At 35.7% G+C, this 26,809-nt stretch overlaps 1 protein-coding gene across 2 annotated transcripts in view; it reads right to left on the reverse strand.

Moving 5' to 3' along the window:
• WDR19 (WD repeat domain 19) overlaps positions 1-26,809 on the reverse strand; it is a 78,142-nt gene that overhangs the window by 11,665 nt on the left and 39,668 nt on the right. For both annotated transcript variants that reach the window (XM_074229617.1, XM_074229616.1), the window contains exons 21-30: positions 24,835-24,892; positions 23,485-23,631; positions 23,311-23,393; positions 22,672-22,755; positions 21,768-21,914; positions 19,702-19,826; positions 15,035-15,147; positions 10,124-10,192; positions 8,934-9,011; positions 5,211-5,307 (exon numbers count right to left, since the gene is read on the reverse strand). In XM_074229617.1, the coding sequence (XP_074085718.1) occupies positions 5,211-5,307; positions 8,934-9,011; positions 10,124-10,192; positions 15,035-15,147; positions 19,702-19,826; positions 21,768-21,914; positions 22,672-22,755; positions 23,311-23,393; positions 23,485-23,631; positions 24,835-24,892 (1,001 nt within the window). The remainder of the gene's footprint in view (positions 1-5,210; positions 5,308-8,933; positions 9,012-10,123; positions 10,193-15,034; positions 15,148-19,701; positions 19,827-21,767; positions 21,915-22,671; positions 22,756-23,310; positions 23,394-23,484; positions 23,632-24,834; positions 24,893-26,809) is intronic.

Consider the following 26,809-nt stretch of genomic DNA (forward strand, 5'->3'; position numbering starts at 1 on the left):
CAGGCTCACACAGTAAATGTGTGGAAAAGAATTTGAACTCTATATACAATTGTTAAGAGTAGAACAGACAGTAAGCATTATGAATTTATTCAAGAGAACTATTCCTTTGGGTTGGAGTACAAAGGAAAGGCTTGACTGAGGGATTTGGAATTAGGATAAACTTTGAAGAGATATGATCTAGATAGAGAAGAGAAAAGAGGGCAATCTAGGCCAGTGAAATGTAAACTAACAAACATTTCTGAAAGGAATGATTAAAATATTTTCCATGCTGCTAAAATGATTTAATTCTTAGAAACCCAGAAAAAAAGTTTGTAGGATCAAAAAGTTGGGAAATAGAGCAAGGCAAAAACCTACCATAGAAATTGTGCGAACAGGGGAGGCTGGGCCTGTTGTCTATTTGATTTATTTTTCTTCAATAAAGTTGCATAACCCCCCTACCCCCCCCCCCCAAAAGGGGATACCTTTCCTCTTTAGGTGGAACTTTTAGGAATCTTCAATCATAGGTGAAGTATAATCTAACTTGCATTTCTATTAAATTTGCAGCATCCAAAAGTACATCAAAAGTAGGATGTACTTTAAGAGATTTGGTAGCTTCAGAAAAAGGAAAAGTAGCATTCACCAGTCCTCACTGAAGTAAAACAAAAAAATGAAGACTGGGGAACGAGGCCTGTGGACAGGGAATTCTGCATCTTGGAGCTTATTTTATTTGAATTCACAAAAGGACAAAGAAAACTAAATGGAAAGGCTTGCTCTCTCGGCAGTTTCCACCCAATGCTCTGGGTTCTGCCCTTTGCAGACAAGCAAAATAAGCCTAAATCCTCTTATAAGGAAATAGATCTTGTATATCAAACTACAGAATAAACATCCCCAGTTCCTTTAAAACATGCTGATGGTTTCATTATCCTGGCTGCCCTCTCCTAAAATATGAGGCCTGGAAGTAAATACGAGTCCTAGAAAAATTCTGACCTGGGTAGACTTCATTAAACAAATGTCCAAGTGTTTTCCCCTCAGGTTCCAAGGAAAGGGGTGTATAATTCATTCTTAAGTCCTTATTTCTATAGGAAAGGCAAACTGAAAAGTTTGAAGTTTTTTGTTCCATGACCACAGGAAAGATCCCTTGGAATGCTCAGGGCCGGTTCTGAAGTCACTGTTTCTCTCTTCCCAATCCAGTCAAACTGGTCTTCCAGCTGTTCCTCACATGATATCATCTCCTATCTTTGTGCTTTTGCCCAGGCTCCCCTCTACCCTCATGCCTCCAGGCTCCCTTCTCAAGCACTATATGAGACCCTTTTTTCTCTCCCACATGCTAGTAACTTCCTCTCACTCTAAACTTATATTTTGAATATACTGAAGTATACACGTTTCTTCTAACAGAATATAAGCTGCTGTGAGGGGTAAAAGTGCTGACTTTTCAGAAACATAGTACTAAAGTAGTCTAAGCCATGGGCCTCAGTTTCTTTTTCTCAAGGATCAGGTGAGTGTGAGAACCCGAATCTCTGGCTAGAAAAATTATATCACCCTAACCATATAAGATGTAAACAAAGACAGACTCTCCTGAAAAAGCTTAGGTACACTCCCCTTCTCTTCAGACCATCAAGTTTGACCAATTGTTCCAAGGGTCAGCAGAAAAGAGGAGGAGGGGTTGTGGTTTTTGTGTTTTTTTTTTTAACCCTGCTTCAGCTTCTATAATTTGGCTTTTCCCTCTCTCTCTCTCTCTCTCTCTCTCATAGAGAATTAGGAACTGCCATGCTTTTTGCAAACTGAAATAAATTTTAACTCTTTGCTGCCATTTTGAGAAGACTATGAGTAGTTATTTTGGGTTAGGGTCTCAATACCCTGCACACTGCTGCTGCTTTTTTTGGGGGAAACTGTCTCCCTAGCTTACCCTGGCTGAAGGTTCAGGGGTCACTCGTGGACTCATTCCCAGTAGTATTTAGCAAAGGAGTTTTGACCTATGCACTTTCTGTTATAGGCTGGTTCAGTCCACCTGGTGGACTTGGGCTCCCAAGACCTCCTCCTCCTAATAATAATAATAATAATAATAATAATAATAACAACAACAACAATAATAATAATATTTTATTTTTTAGGTTTTTGCAAGGCAAATGGGGTTAAGTGGCTTGCCCAAGGCCACACAGCTAGGTAATTATTAAGTGTCTGAGATCGGATTTGAACCCAGGGACTCCTGACTCCAGGGCCAGTGCTTTATCCATTGCGCCACCTAGCTGTCCCATAATATTGACTTTAATACTAGACATTCAGATCAGCCTTGTCCATTGAAGCTCAGCACTTTTGAGTTCCAGAGATGCCTCAGCCTCAGCCTATCTGGGGGGCAGTGTTTATAGGTATGAGCTACCATATCTGTTACTGTCCCTAGAATAATGGACTTGCTTGCTTGCTTGCTTGCTTGATTGTTTGGCATCAGACTAGAGTTTGTGATGCTCAGCTTATATAACTATATAGCCTCATTGAAGCTCTTTTTTCCAATGATTGTTGCAAGCACTCATCTCACATATTCAGTCTCCAATGCATACTTCTTGTTGGGTTGGTGGGCAAGGGGATTAATCACTTAGGGAAATATTCCATGAAGGTTGGCCTTCCTGGAAGGCCAGGCTTGGATTTTAAAATTTTCCCTTTGAAGTCACCCTGTTGTCTTTGGAGAGACATTTTATATTCTATTCATCTATCTAGGGAAAATCTAAAACAAAAACATAGCAAAGTAAAGCAGACAAAAAAAGAGAACTGCTCTAAAACTTGGGCTCAACTATCCTCCTTATTACTTTTGTAACTTCAGGAAAATCACCTCAACATTCTGTATTCTAGTTTTTTCTTCTGAAAAATAAGGGAGTTTATCTAGATGACCCTGACATTCCCTCCCATGTCTAAATCTTATGACCAGAAGGCAAGATTGCTGTCTGTCTACTATTTCTGACATCTGTAGGCTGCCCATCCAGTTGCATGTCACAGGCTTCACTTTTCATCAATGCTCTAAGAACCATCTGTAAGAACTATCTCTTTTACATTGTTGGGGATTTCAAAGAAGAGGTTTCCCATCCAAAGTGTTTCACATTCCCTATAGTCACTAAAGATAACATGTGGGAAGGGTGCGGTGGGAGAGTGTTGAAGGGGGGAGACTACCCCCAAATTAGCTATAGTGGAAGTTAGATACAACTCATATTCTCATCTTCTGATTAGATGCTCACTAACCTCTTGAATTCAAGTCAAACCCCTTGTGAGTTACTCCACTACCCCTTTACTTTAGAGATCATTTGGGCTAGAAGTGGGCTCCTTAGTTGGTCTTCCTCTAATCCTTCCCCAGTCCCCCATGGTTTGGTTATTGGCAAACAGTTTAAAGCACAGATTTGACTATGTTCCCTCCCACCTTTGACAAATCTTCAGCAGTTTTCTATTGCCTCTAGGAAAAAAACAATTTTCTCAGTCTGGCATTTAAAGTTTTCTAAATTGATCTCTCACCTGCCTTTCTAATCTTATTTCACATTATTCCTCTTCACCCTCTGTGATAATTATAAACTTTATATTGTTTGATGAAGTTGTTTGCTGTGTTGGTTACAGTTTAATGTCATATTACAATGATAGGATTCCAACATGGAATCACTTGGGCTAATGCTTGTATGGGTTCATAGAAACATAAGAGCAGAGTAGATCGTCTCCTCTTCCACTGTTAACTTGCTATCAGGCAGGTGATGTTGCCGTTTTTTGACTGGATAAATTCTTGCTGCCCCGAGTCATTCTTCTATTGCCTTTTTAAATATAAAATCCTCCCACCATTTGTGGTCCCAGTAAGAAACTCCCCCTACCTGAGCTTTACCCAGGCCTGGTCTGGGTAAGAAATCCCAAGAATTTCTCCACTCCATCTGGATCCAGTTAGAATTGCTCCCCCCTGCCACCTGTGGCATCAGTAACGTTACCTGTTCTCACCTAAACCCATTGTGAGGGTATGTGTAATCTTGCCACCTGAACCCCAACTTTGAGGGCATTCCTTCCCCAACAACTCTCCCTCACCCTCAGACTGGCATGAGGTTTTTACATGAGGGGACAAACCTGTTTATCAATGTTGCCATAGTGTATATATTTGCTGCATTGTCTGTTTGCCACATGACTTGCCGTGCATTGTGACTTTATCATTTCCTTGGGTACCAATTTTCTAGAATTACTGAAACCCAGATATATGCTTTAAGTTGAGCTGAGGTCAAATGAAGCCCCTAGCATTGATTCCAGTCCAACTGGCTTATTCTTTGTCATAATCCTTAACATGCTATCTCTTGGTTTCAAGTTGTTGCATCAATAGTCCTGCTCCTCTGGACTATAGACTCTCCTTATTTCTGTTTCCTCCATAGTCTAGCTTGGATGCCATCTTTTCTGATCCCCCTTGTTATTGATCTTTCCCTCTTGAAATTATCTTGTATTTCTTTACATATACTATAAATATTTACTTTCCTACATACTCACTGTATTGGCTCAGCAGAATATAAGTTTGTTGAAGGCAAGGACTGTTTTATTTTGATCTTTTGTATACCTAGCCCTTACCTAGCACTGTAAGCATGCAAATAGTAGGTGCTTAGTAAATGTTTGTTCATTGGTTTAGAACTGAAAAATAAAAGTAACTCAAAGGACAGTAAATGGTTATTACCTGAGGAGGAGAAAAGGAGATGAATTGGCCATGTGGTAAGAAAACAGATGGGTACAACAATGATTCAAGGAAAGATGCCTTTTTTTTAAGGGAATTCCCTTTGGTGGATTTACGCAAAATTAGGGTTAAGAATCTTACAGGCTGAGAAGTTGCTATCTTTACTGGTATAGCTATAACATTAAAATTATAAAGCCATCACAATATCAAAGTTGTAAATTAATATAATGCAAAGGAAATTAAGGATAAAGAATTTCAAATTCATAATTTCAAATTTTTCAAAAAATCTAAGCAGACTTTAAATTCTACATAAATGATTCAAATTCAAACTAAAATGAGTTTTGCATTATTTGCATTACTGCTCCACATTCTTACCATGAAAACATAACATGACTGTGCAGAAAGAAACTATTAAATAAAACATGAAACTAGATTGTCTTTTGCCTGGAAAGAGGCCTACTTTGAATATACTTCTTAAAATTTAATACACAATTCTTATTGAGGTAGAAAAATAAAATGATGTCATTTCAGACAAAAATGGTCTGAATCCTGAGGTACTCACCTGCAGATTGTTCTTCTCTGGCAATTATAATAGCAGTCCTAGCAGCTTCTCTGTATTGTTTCAGAGCCATATATAAACGAAACAGATATTTGGCATCCTTAATTAGAATATAATAGAAGCTATGATTAGAGAAAAATTTTTACAGATAATTAGCAAACTATTTGGAGATCAAATGAAAATGTGGCAATTCAGCTGGGATAACACTGACAAACTGTGGAGTTTTATTGATTACAGTTTATTTGTCAGTTATTTTAGAAACAATACTCTAGCTAAATATATCTTAGCTTTCAGAAGTATATAGTTTTAGATATCTTTGCAAACAGTTTAAAATTCATTAATCATATGAAAATTATATTTCACATATAAAAGTTATTGTTCACATTTCACCCATTTATTAGCAACATTCTCTTTCATTTCTAGATAACTGCTTACTCTTAGATTGCTTTCATATTATTAAACTAAAAAAATCTATAAATCAGGAATTCCTTTAGAACAGAGACTTATGAAAAGAAAACTAAAAAGAAATAGAAATGAGTTTGTGGAATCATTCTAGGGGCATTCCTGGATGTATATGGATCAGTCATAATTTGACTCTGTCTGATTATTCATTGTCAAAGAAAGTCAGGATAACAAAAAGAACCTCTTCAGAGCTTTTTCACTTTAGCCTATAAAGAATTCTTACAAAGTTCTTCAATGACTACTGAGAGAACAATATGAACCTTTAATGCTAATCTAGCTGAATCATCATAGTACTTCAACTTTAATTTTCCCATATTTTCTTCTTGGAATAATTTAGTGTTAATTTTTTGCTGATTATTTGGCTATGAATGTATTTTTTAATAGATAAGAAGCGCTTCAGTTGCTACAACACAAGCTTCATTCTTTCTTTCCTTTCCCTGATTGCAATCTGCAGCTCTGGCAATATAATGCTGCCTATTTGATTTCATTCCTTTGTTAACGGTTTATCCAAGTGGGCATGTCACTTTCTTTCCTTCTGTAAAAGTGTCAGTTCATCAAAGTTTTGATTGGAAGGTCTGATTTATTTCAACATTAAGTGCAGCATTGTTAAATTACTTTCACAACTACCTCTTTTATTTAGATTTTTCTTTTAACGAAGATAAATATTTTCACTGAGAATTCCCACAAACACCAAACAGATTTTTTACCTTCAGAGTATAATTTCATCATTGCTGACAAAATATAGGTAATAGAAGAAGTATAAATCTGTTTTTCTATAGTTGGATGAAATTTCCATCAATTGTCTTACTCTACTTTGATATTATACATAGAAATAAGTGGTTCCAAATACAAAGTAGATTATAAAAGGAAGATTACATATGAAACTGAATCTTTAGAGTCATATACCTTGAAGTTTTTATTTTAACTATATAATAAGATCCTAGTAATCTAATGAATGCTAAACCCCAAAGATCCAAGTTTTTGGACTAAGAACTCAACATCTGACAAAAATTGCTGGGAAAACTGGGAAGCATTTTGGCAGAAACTAGGCAAAAACCAATATAGCAAGATAAAGTACAGATGGAGAAAATATTTAGACATAAAGGGTGATATATTAAGTAAGTTAGAGGAAGAAGGAAAGATGTATCTGTCAGACCTATGGGTAAGGTAAGAGTTTAAGACCAAACAGGAGATTAAAGGGATTAATGGAAGTAAAATGGATAATTTTGATTCCATAAAATTAAAAACTTTTGCAAATAGAAAATGCAGCTAAAATTACAAAACAGGAAACTGGGAAAAATTATTATGTTTCTCTGATAAAAGCCTTATTTCTCAAACATATGGGAAAATGAGTCAAATTTATAAAAAATAAGAACCATGCTCCAGTTGATAAATGGTCTAAGGATATAAACAGGCAGTTTTCAGAAGAAGAAATCAAAGCTATCAATAGTCACATGATAAAATGTTCCAAATCACTACTGATAAGAGAGATACAAATGAAAACAATTTAGATATCATTTCACATCCTTCATACTGGCTAATATGACAGAAAAGGAAAATGACAAATGCTAGAAGAGATGTAGAAAAGTTAGGACACTAATGCAAAGCTGGTGGAGTTGTGAATTAGTCCAATCATTCTGGAGGGCAATTTGGAACTTTACCCAAAGAGCTATAAAACTGTGCATATTCTTTGATCCACCAACATCACTACTAGGTTAGTATTCCAAAGAGATCCAAGAAAACGAAAAAAGACTTATTTGTACAAAAATATTTATAGCAGCTCTTTTTTGTGGTGCTAAGAATTGGAAATTCCCTAACAATGGATATGGATAAACAAAGGGAATGGATAAAGAAGTTGTGATGATTGTGATGGAATATTATTATGCTATATAAGAAATGATGAGTAAAATAGTTTCAGAAAAATATGGGTAGACTTATGTGAACTCATGCAAAGTGAACTAGTCATCTAACAAGTCTTTGAAACCCTAGTATTTCCCTTCTCCAATCCATCATGCAGGTCAGCCAGACTGATATTACCAAAACATGGATCTGACTAGGTCACCCTTTAAACAAAAATCTTCAAAGGCTTCCTTAAAATCTATGATAAAATATAAACTCTTTAGCATAACATTCAAATTTATTTATCATCCAGTTACCTTTCGGGTTTTTTTTCCACATTATTCCCCTTTGCTCATTCATGGATTGTTTCTTCATACAATATTCCATTTCTTGTCTTTGGTCCTCGCACAAGTTATCTCCATGTCTGGAATGCTCATCCTCCTCATTTCTTCCTCCCTAAATCTACAACTCGGTGCTATCACCTACAAGAAGCCTTCCGATATCCTCTAAGTAATGGAATTTCTTTTTATGAAAATAGTTGCATTTTTTTTTAGATTTTTTTTTTTGCAAGGCAAATGGGGTTGAGTGGCTTGCCCAAGGCCACACAGCTAGGTAATTATTAAGTTTCTGAGACCAGATTTGAACCCAGGTACTCTTGACTCCAGGGCCGGTGCTTTATCCACTGCACCACCTAGCTGCCCCAATAGTTGCATTTTTTAAAAAAACACTTGGGAATGTATTATGTACCCTCAAAAGAATGTAGACTTCTGGCAATCAGATTGTTGTTGGCACAACACCTGGCACTTGGTATAGTATCTGGTATCTTCTATATAGGAGATATTTAATAAATGAATGCTGAATTTAATAACCCAGTACTTTTCCTTAATAATGTATTTTCATACTTGTCATGTTTTTCCTGGAATATTTATTTATGGATTCTCAATGAAGGAACAGAATATATCCTTGCCAGACAGCATTCTGTCTTTTTTCTAGTAACTTTTGAAATAAAAATAATATATATACTTATGCTTTCAGCATAATTTCTGATCTATTCCCAAAGATTATTTTTAGTAGAACTACCCTTTGAACCTTCTCAGTATTATCTAGAAGATTTCAATGTGCTTCATAAATTACAGTGTATTTTTTTTTTTTTTTAGATTTTGGCAAGGCAAATGGGGTTAAGTGGCTTGCCCAAGGCCACACAGGTAGGTAATTATTAAGTGTCTGAGACCAGATTTGAACCCAGGTACTCCTGACTCCAGGGCCAGTGCTTTATCAACTGTGCCACCTAGCCACCCCTACAGTGTATTTTCAAAGACAAATGATCAAAAATTTTTTCAAAAGCCAAAATACAGAGAACAGAATGAAATAAAATCTCATAAACAAGATTTTTAAAAAGTTAAGTGAAATAAATCATTATAATACCTTAGGCATACCATCACTCTCACCCAGGAGATGGTCTATTAGCTGATTGGTCAAAACTTCATCCTTAGCATGCCCAACCTATTAAATAAAAGAAAAATATGAATCTCCTGCAATATGTTATGATACAAAATATGCAGAAAAGTATATGAAAATATCTTCACTATTACAGATTTCATTTTTATAAGTAGCAGACACAACATATTTGAAAAAAATCTTAAAATAATTGATTCAGGACAGCTAACTGGTGAAGTAGATAGAGTACTAACCCTAGAATCAGGAAGACATGAGTTCATATTCAGCCTCAGACACTTAATAATTACCTATGTGACCTTGGGCAAATCACTTAACCCCTATTGCCTTGCAAATAACAAAAAAACAAAATAAAATAATTGGCTCTATCAACCACACACTCCCAGAAGTTATTAAACATTAGATTTGAAAAGGCATTAGATAACATCTAGTCCAATTTTCTAATTTTTGGCTGAGGAAAATGGTGCTCAGGAAGGTCTAAATGTCTTGTTTATGACCACACATGGAGTTATAATAAACTTCATGTTAGAGCACTCAGCTCTTGTGACTGCCATACCAATGCCTTTTTCCACTTCCCCATACCATACAACCTCATATCCTTGAGGACAACACCTATGACCTTTCCTTTCATATTCAGTATCCAGTCTATACTATATGAGTGGCAGTCACTCAAAATCATTGATTGAATACATTGTGAGGTGTAAAAAAAATGCTCCCCCCACCCCCGGAAATGGATAAAAAGGATACACCAAATATCAATATGCATAATAGATTATGTCTTTAAAATGTCCTGCTAGGCCAGAGCTAGACATATTTGGAGAATCCTCATAAACTCTATACCTTGTGTGAAAAAATTTGTTCTTCTTTACTAACTTAAATAAGGCTTTAAGTGGGGAAGTGAATAGAAAGCTAGTGGCAGAATTCAGAAGACCTAGATGAAAAAGTTCCACTTTTCATACAAACTGCTTGCATGACCCAAGGAAAGTCACTTGAATTCTCAGTGCCTAGGCAATTCTCTAAGACTGTAAATGACAGAGGAGTTGTTGATATACTTTGGGAGAGAAGTTTTCTCACTGAGATTTTCCTATATCAATTGAAATTCCAGGTCTACTATAACCCACGTCCCCTAAAAAAACATTAGTTTGAAAAGAGTTTCTTACCGTTTCAATCGCCATTTCGATTGCCATATTATCTTCTGAGCTTGGGCATTTCAAGAAATGTTTAAGTGCCTGAAAGAAAAAGAGATTGCTAAGGGTGACCTCAATAACTAAATGCTAATATATTAACAATAGCAAAAACATATGTTTAATTAATTTTGTTATTGTTTTTTTTGGTTTGTTTGTTTGTTTTTTAGGTTTTTTGGCAAGGCAAATGGGGTTAAGTGGCTTGCCCAAGGCCACACAGCTAGGTAATTATTAAGTGTCTGAGACCGGATTTGAACCCAGGTACTCCTGACTCCAAGGCTGGTGCTTTATCCACTACATCACCTAGCTGCCCCTTGTTATTGTTTAAAGTTAAAGGCATAAACATTTTTGTGTGGAAAATTTCAGCTAAAACTTAATAAACTAAATTAATAAATACAAAAACAAGGGTATTTTTTTGTTCCTATATTAGCCAAGTTAAAACCATTAGTAATATTTGGTATATTATTTAAAACAATGATTTTTTAAATTTATTTTTTCAGTTATTAAGCAATTATTTTCTTTTCTCCACCTCATTCTCCTACCCCTTTGGGAAGAAAAAAATAAAATGAAATTTATCAATCTATATATCTAGTGGCACAGTGGATAGAACACTGGCCCTGAAGTCAGGAAGACCTGAATTCAAATTGGCCTCAAACACTTAATACTTAGTAGTTGTGAGACTTTGGGCAAATCACTTAACTCCATTGCCTCACAAAAATCAAAATAAAGAAACATAAAATTTATATACCAACACATATATGTATGTCTCATTCTGTACTTGATTTGTTTCTTAATTTTCTCATCAGAAGGTAAGCAGCAAGCTTAGTCTCTTGGAAAAAAGGTCACTGCATTATTCAGAATCTTAAATTTTTCAGTGTAATTTGTCAAAAAATTGTTTTACCAATTTTGTTTACTCTGCATGAATCAAATGAGACTTTTTTGTTATCTCTAACACTTGGAACATTATTGCATTAAATTGATACACCATGACTTGTCAGTCATTTTCCAATGAATGATAATCCTCTTAGTTTTCTGTTCTTTGCCATGACAAGAGTTGTACTACTATATTTTAGCATGTATGAGTCTTTTTCTATTTTCTTTGTCTTGTAGGAGTTATAGGTCAATTAATAGTATTGCTTTGTCAAAAGGTATGCACAGTTTAGTAATTTTGGGAGCATAGTTCCAAACTGAGAAGCAATGATTTGAAAAAATATTACTGAGGACTCGTAGTTTCAAGGCATTTTTTTCTTTCTTTTTAAAAAATTCTGAACTGAAACGCCATGCCCCCCACACAAAGAATTTCCATTTGTATAGCAAAATATAAAAAGATTGTATATGAAACCATGAATCTCCATTTCATGCTGTTTAAAAATATATACATGACTCTCTCTCTCTCTATATATATATATATGAATAATTCCACAATTACTTTCAAAATGTCTAGTTATTTTATATGTCCCCTTCAGTTCTATTTAGTGCATTTAAAAAAATATTTCAATGGTTCTTTCTCTGTCTGCTCCACCAACTGACATATTCCATCAAATAAAAACGAGGAGAAAAAAATCCCTGTGTCAAATAAGCACAGTTGATCAAAATGCTCTGGCTGTGCTGTTAGGTGGCAATTGTTGATTGACGTCCATAGCTGGATGTGAGGTGCCCCCATATTGGTGGACTTCAGGTTCTCTTCAGGTACCTCAGAGTTTCCAGTGCCTGGGCTGCCATAGTCTGAGCCCTGGTATATGCCAGCATACACCACCACTCCCTGGGACTCTCAAAGGTTGCAATGCTCCCTGGGATCTTTTCCTGGGAGTTCTCAATGCAGTAAACCCAAGACTCAGTAATTCTAACCTATTTCTGGTCTTGCTAGAAGGTTGCTACTTTCCTCTTTGTGCTAGAGCTGATTCTACTAATGGTCCCTCTTTCCCATTACCTGAGGATCTCTGGATGACTCTTTGTCGCTGTTTTAGGGGTAATTCTTTCTTCTAGGTTTTTGCAAGGCAAATGGGGTTAAGTGGCTTGCCCAAGGCCACACAGCTAGGTAATTATTAAGTGTCTGAGACCGGATTTGAACCCAGGTACTCCTGACTCCAGGGCCAGTGCTTTATCCACTATGCCCAAGGGGTAATTTCTTAATGGATTTCTGTTTCTTTATTTGGTCTGGGTTCACTGTTCAGCAAATATAATATCAGACTCAACTTTTTCCAAACTCTTTTCCCATTCTTCAAAAAAAAAAATCCAAACCAAAATTATTTATTTATTTTAGGCAATGGGGTTAAGTGACTTGACCAATGTCACACAGCTAGGAAATTATTAATTGTCTGAGGCCGGATTTGAACTCAGGTCCTCCTGGGCTGGTGCTGTATCCACTTCACCACCTAGCTGCCTCTTTTCCCATTCTTTAAATTGTTAATTCTCATCCCTTACTCTAAATAGATGATAAATGATCTTGCCTCTTGATTTACTAAGATTCAAATCACCAGACATCCTCCTTTCCTCTTTCCTCCATCTGAAGAAGCACAAGTGCCTCTCATCCTCGTCCAAGTTAACTTATTTTTCTACATTCTCAATCTCATTCCCTCCCATTTTCTTCATGACCATTCTCCATCAATCATAACTCATCCCAAGCATCTTTAATCTTTCTCTCTAGTAGATACTTCTGTTCAATCTATGAACATACTCATCTTCCTTACCCTTAAAAAAAAAACCCTTCCCTTGACTTATACCATCAAGCTATCAAGTTCTCCCCCCAACTTTCACTTCCAAAATACTATGAAGAGTATCGTCCCCCCACTCTAGTTACATTTTTTCATCAACCATCCATTCTCCGAACTCTTGAAGTTCATTTTTTGTTCCCAGAACACTACTGAAACATTTCTTTTCCAAAGACCTTGTCACTAAATCCAATTTTTTTTTCTAAACCTTTCTTCCTTGATCTCTCTGAAACATTTCCCTGAGTTTAGGACTTCATTTTTCAGACAAAAAAGAATTAATGAGATTTCCTGAGCAAAACTAAAGAAGCTACATTAGATGGGAGCACAGGCAAGGAAGCTGAATAAAAATTCCTACTTTAATGCAACTGAAAAGTCATTATCTAGTCATTGCCTGGAGATCTTCAGTAGGGTCTTTACTACCTCTTAAGGTAGTTCATTCTATTTCTGGATAACTCTAATTGATAGAAGTTTTTACTTCTGTCAAGCTTAGATTTTGCCTCTTTTCAAATGTTCACCCTTCACTTCCAGTTCTGCCCTCTGGGGCTAGGCAGAACAAATTTGGTATTTCTTCCATGTGATAATCCTTTTAAATACGTGAGACTATTATGTCATTCCTAGCTCTTCTTCTCTAGTGTAAATACTCCTAATTCCCTCAATTGATTTTTATATGGTATGATCAAGGCTTTTCAATCTCTAGTTTATCAATATCTTTCTTAAAAATGGGGTATTAATTCTTTGTACAAAAAGATGACTTTTCAAGAGGGACAAGGAGAAATCTAGGTGATATAAAAATAAAAGATATCAATTAAAAACCTATTTAAAGCTGTAAGAGCAAAATTCAGTAGGACTCTCTCCTACCTAGTTCTGGACTCTTTGTCTCTCCTCATATAACCCAAATATCTAATAACTTTTCTAGGAATCAAAGTTCAGTTCACTTTCAGTTTTTGTCAATTTTATTCTGATCTTTTTTTTTAATTTGGACATTTAACTCCATTATCTTTGCCACCAGTACACTTTTTCAAAGATTCCTGACATTTGTTTTGGGAATTCTGTCATTTCCTGAAGTATTCTATCATGTATACATGATTTCTCCCACAAGAGAATGACAGCATTTTAATGGTAGAGACTATTTAATTTCTATCTCTGATTCACTGCACCTAGTTACAGAGCCCAGCACACAGTCAGTCCTTAATTATTCTTATCTTAGAGAAAGATTATATGTCAGGCAAATCAACTCAACTGCCACCTGAAATTCAGACAGTCCAGACCTAAACATTGAAAATCCCAGCAAAATGCAGGGACCCCCACATCACCAGCCCTGCTTGCAGTTCAGCAAACAAAGCCATCATCCTTTTTTTTATTTAAGTTTTTGCAAGGCAAATGGGGTTAAGTGACTTGCCCAAGGCCACACAGCTAGGTAATTATTAAGTGTCTGAGGTCAAATTTGAACTCAGGTACTCCTGACTCCAGGGATGGTACTCTATCCACTGTGCCACATAGCTGCCCCTGAAACCCATCATTCTTTAGAGTGAATCCTAGTGGTGAAGTAAAATGGCAACTGGAGCTCAGCTCCTTAGGACCCATAGAAGAAAATCTTTGCCACCAAAGTCTTTGTCACTGTCATATGGATCAGGATCAAAAATGGATTTGGTATTATCAGTGAAAATGGCATTGAAGAAAATATATTAGCATCTGCTTTGCTGATGTTCTCCCCATGGGTCACTGAATTGTCCTGAAACCTCCCCTACTATCATTTTTCCATATTACAATATGAACTTCTAGAGAGCATGAGTTGTCTAGTTTTCCTTTGCGTATCCTTAATACTTAGCACTATACCTCATACATAGTTAAGATCTGTAGAGATACTCTTATTTATTCATGAAAGTGGTGTTTCAGCAAGATTATTAAAAATGATAAGCATTCAGTAGGGAGAGCAGTAAGGAATTGGTGTAAAGGCTGTATTCATTGAGGCAGGAGGAGAGAACTGTGGAACAGAAAAGGGCCTGATCTGATAGACATTAGGAAAAACTTAATGACAAGGAATTAATCAATGAAGATTGAAGTTCTGACTCTGAGTCTGAAACAGTGAAAATGATACTTAATTTTGCCTTGGAAACATTTTTTCCTTTAGTCATTCCTATGAATTCTGATGGCATTCTTCTTTGCAAATACTAACCCGTGCATATTGACCACATAAGAAGAAGAATTTTCCAGCCTGAAGATGCTTCTTTTCTCCTTCAAAGTATACAGCAATGCTCTGATAATCTTCATTAGTAGTATCTGTAGAACCTATAATACAAATTTATTGAGTAAAACATTCTTAAGTTAATATCTAGTAAAGTTATGAAAAATAATCTACATAATATTTTAAAATTAATTTAACATATATATATCAACTTTGCTAACTATTATTACATTCTTTCTCTTTCTTTAAGAAATTTCTCCTAAGAGATTTCTCCAATCTCTAAGAGATTTCTTCATTCTATGTAAACTGATGAATATAGGGGAAGTATTGTGGAGTTTTATTAAAAAAATCTGGTTCAATTCACTCTCAGGGATTTTTCATTTATCTAAAAAATTCATTCTCATACATAGATTTAAGAGTTTATAGGAATCAACAAATTCAACGACAACTTTAGATCTAAATTATTCCCTTCTGTCAGCAATTCCTTAAGTAATCATGAGAATGGGAAAGATATGGAGACAATCTTTATCAGGATGTGCTTGTGATGTATGTGTGCATGTGTGTATGCATGTGTGTGTGTGTATTCGCTAGGGATCTTACTGTATAGCAAATATGTATCCTTAATTGATACAGAGAAGCTAAAGAGGAAAGTCATGATGAAATGGAAAGGAAGAGCTTTAGAGAACCTATGGATAATACAGATCCATTCAGTAACTGAGTCCAATTTGCTAACCATGTGGCTAGGAGAATCTGTTCTCTATTGGCTGAAATATCAGAACTGTAGGTGAGCTCAGTTCAGATTTTCTCATTTCTTACCTGGCTGTCCTCTTTGGGACTTCTTTGACTTTTCCACTATATACTAGGAAGCTCATTATTGGGAAAAATCTCATATTTTTCTTAAGCCTCAGTCCTGTACCTCCTCACTGCCCTCTCTTTTTCTCTCTGATTAGAACATGAACTCCCAAATCCCCAAATTTAGGAGGGAAACTCATCTCTCAACATCTCCTTTCAATCACCTTGCTTTTCTACTTTGGGACTTCTCTGACTTTTCCACAATTCCCAGTCATATATCCCCCCATTTGTTTTTCAGCTTTTGTGTATTGTCTTCCCTCATTAGATTGTAAATTCCTTGAGGACAACGTTCCTTTATTTCTTTCCACATTTGTATCCATAGTGCTTAGCACAGTCCTTCACATAAAAAGTCTTAAGAAATGTTCACTGACTGGTAGACTGACTCAGCCTCAGTCTAGTCTCTCTATTCTAAGGGGCAAGGCCTAGTGGTCATCTCCACATTAAGTCCTTGTGGCTCTTATAATATGGGTCTTGGTCCCTGGCTTTCACATTTGGTAATTTTTGTTCTAGGTGAAGGGGGGTACAGCTCCAGACTTGTGAATTTTGAAAGGTCAGAAGCATGCCCTGTAATACTGGAAGTCCAGAGTAGAGGTATGCCTCTGGTAGCACTAATGCCCCGAGAAACAAGAAGAGATCTTTAGGATCCAGCCAGCAGCAGTGAAGACAAGGACTCTTCCATTCTACAGTGAGGCTACTTTTGGAAGTAGGGACATTTGGTGGGACAAATGCTAAGCAGAAACTGAGCTGGGTTTGACTCTACTGAGGTGGTTTGGGGGAAAGCACACCCCCAAGATACCAGGAAAAATGTACATTCTTGTTCTTCATTTATCTTTTGAAGCAAATATTCCTTTCTAAAATGGAAATGATTTCAAGTGGTCAAATGGAATTGACATGACCACAGTCTATCAAGCATTTATTAGACATCTACCTATAAGCCAAGCACAAGATACAAAGAAAGGCAAAAGACACTTTATCCTCAAGGACCTCAGAATAAGCAAATATGTGCAAACAGGGTACATACAAGATAAACAGGAAATAATGAACAGAAGGAAGGCTTCTGTTGTGTTTAACTAGAATTAAAAGGGACTGGGAAAGTCAAAAAGCAGAGATGGGGAGTAAGAGCATTACAAGAGTGGGGTATTGCCAGAGGAACTGCTGGAGGCAAGAAATGAAGCATTTTATTTATGGAAAATTAAGCTAGTGTCAACTGAAGGGAAGAGTATGTATATATATGTGTGGAGGGGTGGGATATGGTAGAAGATTGGGTCAGGGAAGGAGAGAAAAGTAGATTTTGAAGGACTTTGAATGCCAAAAAAGAGGATTTTGTATTTGATCCTGGAGGAGATGGGGAGCCACGGAAGTTTACTGAATAGGAGGGGTGACACTGGCACCTAACAATGTAGGCAATGCAGCTGGTGAGAGGTTAAACTAATGGTAAGAGAAAAGAGACTCTCCAAATTGTCCAGGAAGCCCGAGAATTTGGAGGGGGAAAATGTAGCCAGCCTAGATTAGGAGGAGATCCTGGATGCATGCTCTTTTGTAACAAGTGCCAAGTTCATCTAGGACAGGGCTGCTCAAAATGTGGGTGGCCAGCTACATGCAGCCTGCCTGTGAGTTTACTAAAAGCTTTAGAAAACAAATTAAGCTATCGCAAAGCTCTCACTAAAATAGCAAATCAAAATATATTGTCTGTTTCAATAAAAACTTTAAAAAGTAAGGTTGGACAGCTCTGATCTAGGATAAAACTGGACCCTGCACATTTGTGGGGTTCCATGGGGAGATTCTCTACAATGTTCATACATGCTTCACAGTCTCTCCAACTCCTTTCTCATATCATCCCAGCTTTCTTTGGAGCAAGCTCTACATAGGGAATCTGTATTAGCTAAGCATGTTAATACCCTCTAAGCATTTGCCCATCTCCATTACATTTCATTAGTTTTCTGAAAAAAAATTACAAATAGTAACTGTAATAAATGACAAAGGGAATCTAAAATTAAGATGTTTTTAAATTCTTATTTTAGTGTTTTCTTTAAGAATTATATTGTTTTTGATACTCTATAGCTCTTTATCAGGCTAAAATTACAATGGTACAAAGTTTACTCGATGACCTCTATTTGTAACTGGAATAGGCAGCTCTTTCCCCTTATCCCTGCTATTTCTTGCTCCTTTTTCAATTATTTTCATCTGTCTCCAAGCCTATTTCCTTCCATTTCCTACCTTATATTTGGTTTCTTCTGACTTTGTCCTCAGTCTTCCTCAGAGTTGTACTTTTATTTTTAACTATCAGACACCTATCTCTCTGCAATCTAGGCACTTAGGGAAAGATATTAAATTAGATTAATTCAAGGTAAGAGATAATATTTTCTGATTCTTTTTTTATTTCCACTTGAATGGTGAAGGCATTAAGAAGGTAATTCAATGACTCTTTCTCTCAATAGTGATCATAGGTTCATAAATTTCAAGAACTAGCAATTCATCATTCTAGACACCAACCAAACATTAAGATTCCAGGTCCGAAGACTGAAGATTGTTACATGGATCCACTGCATGGAAAAAGGGAGTTTTAACAGCATGAGATAAATAAGTGGATTTTATTCGAATGTGAAGGTCTTAAAATTGTTCACAATTTGTTCAGTCACTTCAATTGTGTCCAACTCTTCGTGACCCCATTTGGGGTCATCTTGGTTAAGATACTGGAGCGGTTTGGCATTTCCTTCTCCAGCTCATTTTACAAATGAAGAAACTTAGGTAAACAGGGCTAAGTGACTTGCCCAGGGTCACACGGCTAATACATGTCTGAGGACAGATTTAAACTCAGAAAAATGAGTCTTTCTGACTCCAAATGGGTGTGCTATACACACTGTACCACCTACCTACTGCGAAGACCATAACATGTAATTTAATGCACTATTAGATACAGTGCAAGAATACTTTCTAAGTATTAGAGAATTACAGTGTGTATTTCTGGACAAACAAATAAACAAATAAAATAAACAACACCCTGCCTCCCAAAAAATAACTGAAAATTTTTTTCTATTTTTTTTCTCATTAACCCCATTGCTAACTACCCTTAATATTTTGTCACAAAAAGGCTTTTTTGGACATAATGGCTCATGTTATTAAGATGGTAATGAAAAGATTTCAACAAGTTCTAAGTCTATCAACCATATAATGAATTTGTAATTAGGTATTTTGAGAAAGATAAGTCTCTCTTTTTGATTACTTTCTAATCATAGTGATAAAGCTTTATTGACAGACATACTTATTCTACTTATACACCAATCACTAATACATGCCACAGATCACCCCAACATGACAAACCAGTTGAAGACTTATTAATATTCTTCAAATTAAAAAAAGTGGTACATCTAAAACAACACTCAGGAGTTTTACTAAGTCATTGTTAAATAGCAGCCAAGTACATCTCAGTCTATATCTAAGGTGCTTATGTAATGGAAATAATGAATGGACCAAATTATAAAGTGAACTCATTGATAAGGTCTTTTTTGTTTTATTTTTAGATTTTTGCAAGGCAATGGGGTTAAGTGGCTTGCCCAAGGCTATACAGCTAGGTAACTATTAAGTGCTGGATTTGAACTCAGGTACTCCTGACTCCAGGGTCGGTGCTCTATCCACTGTGCCACTTAGCCTTCCCCCATCGATAAGGTCTTAATGATAAGCATGATGATAGCATTATTATAGTGTTTACAGAAGAACTAATACACATTTTTAAAAGACCTACTTGATCAATTAAACTTGAATTTTTTAAAAATTAAAAGTACAACTTTAAAAACTACTAAGCTTACCAATGATGTCTGCATAGATCTCCATCTGATTATGCTGCTGGGCCAGAGTAAAAGCTTCATGATTACATTTGGACATAACAAGAAACTGGATAGCAGAGCCATAGTCACCCAATTGAAGAAAGAATCTAGAATAAAATAATTTGCTATAAATTAGATTATGGTTTCTATTGAAATATAATCTGTGATTTTAAAGAAGAGCCCTTAGTGTGATCAACTAAATAAAACTTCACTAGGAAGGAAAGAGTTTGTGATTAGCTAGGATGATGTAGCCATAGAATGTAGTCAATCAGGATGAAGTCTTCATGTGTTAAAAAGATTTATTTCTCTGTGATCCCCAAACAAGAGAATAACAGGATAGGATAAGCATACTAATTGGCCAGGATCTTAAGGGCTTTAAAAGTAGCTAAGCTCTAGAGAAATTTATTTTCTTTTTTTTTAATTTTTGTAAGGATTAAGTGACTTGCCCAAGGTCAAACAGCTAAGTAAATATTAAGTGTCTGAGGTTGAATTTGAACTCAGGTCCTCAGGGCCTCCCAACTCCAGAACCTATCCACTGCACCATATGAGAAATTTAATTTTTTTTTTTTTTTTTTTTTTTAGGTTTTTGCAAGGCAATGGGGTTAAGTGGCTTGCCCAGACCAAATAGCTAGGTAATTGTTAAGTGTCTGAGGCTGGATTTGAACTCAGGTCCTCCTGACTCCAGGGCCAGTGCTCTATCCATTGCGCCATCTAGCTGCCCCAAAATAACATTTGGTTTACAATTTTTTTTTTTTTTATGTTTTTGCAAGGGAAATGGGGTTATGTGGCTTACCCAAGGCCACACAGCTAGGTAATTCTTAAGTGTCTGAGACCAGATTTGAACCCAGATACTCCTGACTCCAGGACCAGTGCTTTATCCACTGCGCCACCTAGCTGTCCGAGAAATTTAATTTTTAAGAAAGAGTGGAAGATGGGGATAAAGCACTGGCCCTGGAGGCAGGAGTACCTGGGTTCAAATCCGGTCTCAGACACTTAAGAATTACCTAGCTGTGTGGCCTTGGGCAAGCCACTTAACCCGAAAAACCTAAAAAAAAAAAGTGGAAGAGATTAATAGCTTGGAATTTTTTTGTTGGAGACCCTTGAAAGAGTCAAAAAAGGTCAAATTTCTTGTTCCCTTGTATTTGAAAAATAGTTCTATTAACAGTTCTTTTCTCTTAATTTATTTCAAAAACCAAAACCAAAACTAATAAAAACATTTCAATATCTCATTTTAAGCCAGAAGGAAGATGTTATTTCTAAGTCTTGGAAAACATAAATAAATCTAATTCTTTCACTTAGAATCCCCATCAATAGGCTTTCTAAAGAAATCAGGATCACAGAATCAGAAATTCAAGCTGGAAGAGACCTCAGATACTGAAAAACAATTAAACAAAAAACATGTTATACTGACCACATCTAATGTGGTCATTCTCTCTTTCTCTGGATGAGGAAACTAATTTGCCCAAGTTATCCAGGTGCTTTGGACTGCAAATTCAGTGATTCTAAATTAAGAGACTTAAGAAGGGATGTTGAAGGAATAAGTCCCTTTTGGATCAATGTGTTAAATGTTATAAAAGTTTACAAGAGGACCTACAAAATAATAATTTGTGAGCTATCTGGTCAGGAAAATGAATATAAGCTAGGAGAAGTGTGAATCTTGAAGAGAAAGCATCCAATCTATTAAAATAATCTTTTTTAAAAATTTATTTATTTATTTATTTAAGGCAATGGGGTTAAGTGACTTGTCCAAGATCACACAGCTACACAATTATTAAGTGTCCAAGGCCATATTTGAACTCAGGTCCTCCTGACTCCAGGGCCAGTGCTCTATCCTCTGTACCACCTAGCTGCCCAAGAACTTCCAATCTAGCTGAGAATTAGTTCTTTAAAGTCAGGATGTTGAGAAAATGATAGTAGTACTTCTATGAGTTAAAAGAGTTAAAAAAAAAAAGCAAAGCTAGGTGAAGGTAAATTTTTTTTTTCTGAGCAAGAATAAGTTTTTAGTTGACATTTAGAAAAGACTTGGGAGGCTAAATGAAATAGTTTACCTGGCCACCATTTTGGCTCCATCAAGAGACTGGGTTTCTCTGACAATTCGAACGGCTTTTTCAGGATTATTAAGGTGATCCAAGTAGATACGGATTACACTGTTCCATTGTTTTGCATTTTCATAAGCAAGAACAGCTTCTTTATAACTGTAAGAAATAAATGGCCACTGTACAAGCAAACTTTCTTAACTTTAAAAAATTAGATTTTATTGAAGCTAAATTTTGCCTTTATATCACAGTTATTTCAACAAACACCTCCTCCACAACTGAATTTTCCCTCAAGAGAAAGAAAAACAATTAAGCAAAAGCCATGAGATACACTGATTACATCTGACAAGGTATAACAATATTCTGTTCTTGCACTACTCACCATGAGGGAGAAGGTATGTTTCATATCTGTTATCTGAGATGTTTGCTGGTTTTCAAATTCTCAGAGAATGACTTCCTTTTATTGTTCTTTAGTGATCCTTTTGTTTATACTGTATTTAATCTTTTGATTCTACTTATACTGCATCAGTTCATATAAATCTCTTATTTCTCTGAATTCTTCATATTAATCACTTCTCAGTGCACAATTGTATTTCATTATATTCATAAATCACAATTTGCATAGCCTATAACTCAGATGATGGGCACTCAGTTTGTTTACAGTTCTTTGATACCAAAGGGATTTAGAGCATATTTTCATTTCATTTGTAATTTGAAGATCTTTTTTGTGAAAACTGTTTATATTCTTTAACAGTTTATCTACTAACAAATGGTTCTTTTCAAGATTTTTAAAGAGTTTTGAATATAAAGAGTTTGGTTTTTTTTGCTCTGCCTCTCCTTAAATAGTTCACATAGTGATAGTCAAGTTCAAAACTAACACATACAAAATTTTACATCATCTAGAAAGTATACAAACCTTCCATCTGCTTCTTTAGCTTTTGCATACTGTAGATGAATCTTAGGAGAAGAAACATTAGGAAGAAGCTCACCAACCTTTGCCCTAGAAAAATGACACACAATAAAAACTTAATTATTCATTCATTCAAGTTAAAATTAACTTATCCCTTAAAATTAAACTATTCTTGATATATATGTTTTTAAAATCTCAATTGCTGATCATATTGTGGAGTCAATAACTATTCTTTTTTTGGTGGTAAGTATTTATTAGTAGAAAGAAAAGATAGGACTTATTAATCTTTTTGGATATTTATACTTTATCTCATTTAGGATTTTCCCATACCAACTACCACCTCCAAAAATTCCGATTTTCAACATGGAATACTTAGTTTCAATCAGACTTTATCTAAAGGAAAAAATGCAGAGAATAGAGTAAAAATAAGAAAGAGGCATGAGTAAAGAATTTCTGCATGAGGAGGATAGGTGGAGGCTTGGATGACTTCCCCTTAAATTCTTAGATTCTACAGATCTTTGGAGATGTCAACAAGACTATTAAGTTGGAAGAGCAATTTGAAAACAATACAGGTAAAGGTGGAGAAGTATAAAGGTAATAATTATGGAGGAGAGGTGAGTTAAAGCTACAATGGTAAATCCTTACCAGTTTTTACAGCGGATATAAACAGATGCTGCTTTGTCATAATACTGTCCCTTTTCATATAGTTGAGCTGCTTCTGAGAATTGCTACAATAGGAGAGTATTAACATATTAACCTTTATGAAGAATAGGATTGACTCATTTTCTTCAAGGGAATTTTATATACATAAAAGAATACCTTCATATTTTCCAGAATAGCACCACAATCTCTTTTTAGGAGGCGACTTGGATGTTTGATGGCTTGGTTAACCCCTCGTCGAATATCTCCCATTCTAATAGACATTTGAGCCACTCCAGCTAGACACGCCTCATCATGTTCTAGGTGCTAGAATTGAAAAACAAATACTTAAACTCCCATAATAAAAGAAAAAAATTATAAAAATTCATCAGTCCCAAGCTGGAGAAATGATATTACTATAATTAACTGAATCTTTTGATAAGATGCTGAAAAGTTATTTGTTCAGTTTTGTTTCTCTTTTGTCAATTGTCAGAGTACCAATTATTTTTCTTCTTTAGAAAATTTGTTTTTAAGATTTTATATATTTTAAAATTAGATTTGTCAGTGTCTTTTCTAGGATATTACATTTAATATAAAATTCTGGACATAAAGCACATGGGCCATGAAAAAGTATATCAATAAAAGGACAATGATTTATCAAAGGATTTCTTTCTCCTTCACAGATACTTATAAATGGTAAGTTCAACAAGCAATGACTAAACACTTATTTTGTGTAATACACTGTGATGGCTGTTGGGATAAGAAGACAGAATGAAAAACAGATATATAATTTGGTGAAATGGAGATAACAAGGAAAAACTTTTCCATAGGAGAAGGAATATGAAATAAGTCTTGAAGGAAGTTAAGGATTCTAAGGCAGAAGGAAGAAAGGAGTGCATTGAAGACACGGGTGACAGCTTGTGGGAAGTCATAAAGACAAAAGATGAAGGGCGGTGTTCTACAAACGTGAAGCAGTCAGGATAGTTAAAATATTGATTCCATAATGGGGAGTGATGGTGCAAGAAGCCTGGAAAGGTTGGCTGGAGTCAGATCCTGAAGGACTTCATATGCCAAGCTGAGGGGTTGGAATTTTATGCTGGAAGTGCTATTGAGTCATGGAATTTTCTTGAGTGATCAGGGAGAAGGGGATGGGTGGACCTATTCGGATCTCTGCTTCAGGAAGATCACTTTAATAGCTTTATGGAGTATATGGATTGAAGACAGGGGAGGAAAGCAAGGAGGAAAATGTGAATGTAATACGAAGTTGCTTCAATAGGTCAGCAAGAAGGGATGAGGGTGGGGCAGCTAGGTGGCACAGTGAATAGAGCACTGGCCTTAAGAGTCAGGAGTACCTGGCTTCAAATCTGACCTAAGACACTTAATAATTACCTGGCCATGTGGCCTTGGGCAAGCCATTGCCTTGAAAAATCTTAAAAAAAAAAAAAAGGGATGAGGAGGGTCTACATTAGGGCAGTGGTCATATGGTTGGAGAGAAGAATTTATAATTCTCTGGTCTTTATTCAAGGTTACCTTATTGTCACCTGTTATTCCTTTCTCATAATGAGCCAAAGCATTTACATAATCACCCCTAAAAGAAAAATCATAGTATATTTTAGTAAAGTAAAAATATTATGCTCACATATCTTACATTAAGTTCTTTATTCCCATATCTTCCCAGAAAATATATTAAATATATTAAAACATCAATTTTATCTGTGTGGGAACTACTTCCAACAATACAGTTCAAAAACTATCTAAAACTGTTAATTAGTTTTACAGAGTAGCCTAAGGCTTAGGAATAATTTCTAGGAAACAAGGAAGTAATATTTGGTTGAATACCACTACTAATACTAGTTTGTAGAATGATGTATAAGTTGATGAATACATTCCCTATCGAGTATAAAGTGACTATTGGAGGCAGCCAATCAACTTCCCTTCAATTCAGTTTAGTTGCATTTAGTAGGTGCTTCCTCTTTGGCAATGATATAATAGATACAAATTATTGTCAGGAATACAAAATAAATAGAATGCAAGATCATTATTAATGCTGCTTAAACTCATAAAAGCTGCACTCAATCTAGGGTTGTAGTCAAGATTGTGTAGTAGCAAAAAGAAGTTCAACAAGCTCCACCTAAAACTCCTTCAAAGAGATCTAGAAATGCATCAGACCAAATCCTGATGGGGAAATCCATGAAATGATCACAGGGAGTCACTTTTGTCAGATGAGCAAAAGAAAATCTATAGCTTTTTGCCTATAGACACTGAGGAAGAGGTATAACAAAAAATCTTGGAGTGCTCTAACAGGCAGAGGTTGGGTACCATGTCAAGAGGAAAATTTTATCACCTAGTTATAGTGCACAAGTAGACATTTATACAAAAAAGGAGGAGGGAGTGGGGGGAAGTGACTGACACTTGAAACTCACCTTCATTTGAATTGGTCAAAGAAGGGAAGAATATGCAGCTCAGAGTCCAGAAAAACATTTCATTCAACAGGGAAATAGTAGGGAAAGAAGAGAAGAGAGGAGGGGTAAGTTTAAGGGAGGGATTAGTCTGAAGCAAAACCAGCTCTAAGAATGTGAAAAATATTTATAACTCTTTTTAAAGAGGCAAAGAGTGGGAATCTGAGGGGGTGCTCATAAATTGGGAAATGGTTGAACAAGTCTTGCTATATAAGCATGATGTGATATTATTATGTTGTAATAACTGATCTGCAGTGAAGTGAGTAGAATAATAGCAATTTCTCAATAACAATCACATTGCAAAAAAAAAACCAAAAACCTAAAACTCTGACCAATGTAATGATCAATCATAACTCCTGAAGACACATGTTGCTGCCTCCTGACAGAAAAATGATAGATTTAAGGTGCCAAATGAGGTAGAGTGTTGGGACACTGCCAATGTGTCAAAGTTGTCTTGCTTAACTATACATATGTATAACAGGTTTTATTATATTTTTTCTTATCAGCTGGATGCAAAGATAGGAGAATTAGGGTATGAGAGGAAAAGGTAGATTTATTTTGATGTTTTCTTTGTTCAAGATTCCTATCTTGAAAAACCAAGATTGTTATTTCAAACTGTCTTGGAGTAAGGCATATTTGAAAGCATGGAAAGGCAGGGCTATGCCAATTAGAGATTTATTCACCTTATTTCAAGAATTCTAAGATATTAGACTAAAGCTAAGTTAATAAAAATGGCTTCTGGCAGACTAGTACCTAAAACAAAGAATATAGCATTATGGCTTTTCTTGGACATTTTTTCAATATCCCTCTTTAAGTCAACCTGCTCCTTCCAAAATGTGTCCAACATTCTCTAATTAGCAAACTTGTGGGTCTACCTCTTTCTTCCCTCATTCCAATTTATCCTTCATTTCATTGCTAAAGTGACTTTCAAAAACTTCATGTTTTACCATCTCATTGCCACTACCCAACAAACTTCAATATGTACCTTTTACTACCAGGATCAAACAGAAAATCTTTTTGACACTTTAAACCTTTCACAACCTGAC

The sequence above is a fragment of the Macrotis lagotis genome, chromosome 3 (assembly GCF_037893015.1).
Source record: "Macrotis lagotis isolate mMagLag1 chromosome 3, bilby.v1.9.chrom.fasta, whole genome shotgun sequence".
Classification (NCBI taxonomy): domain Eukaryota; kingdom Metazoa; phylum Chordata; class Mammalia; order Peramelemorphia; family Peramelidae; genus Macrotis; species Macrotis lagotis.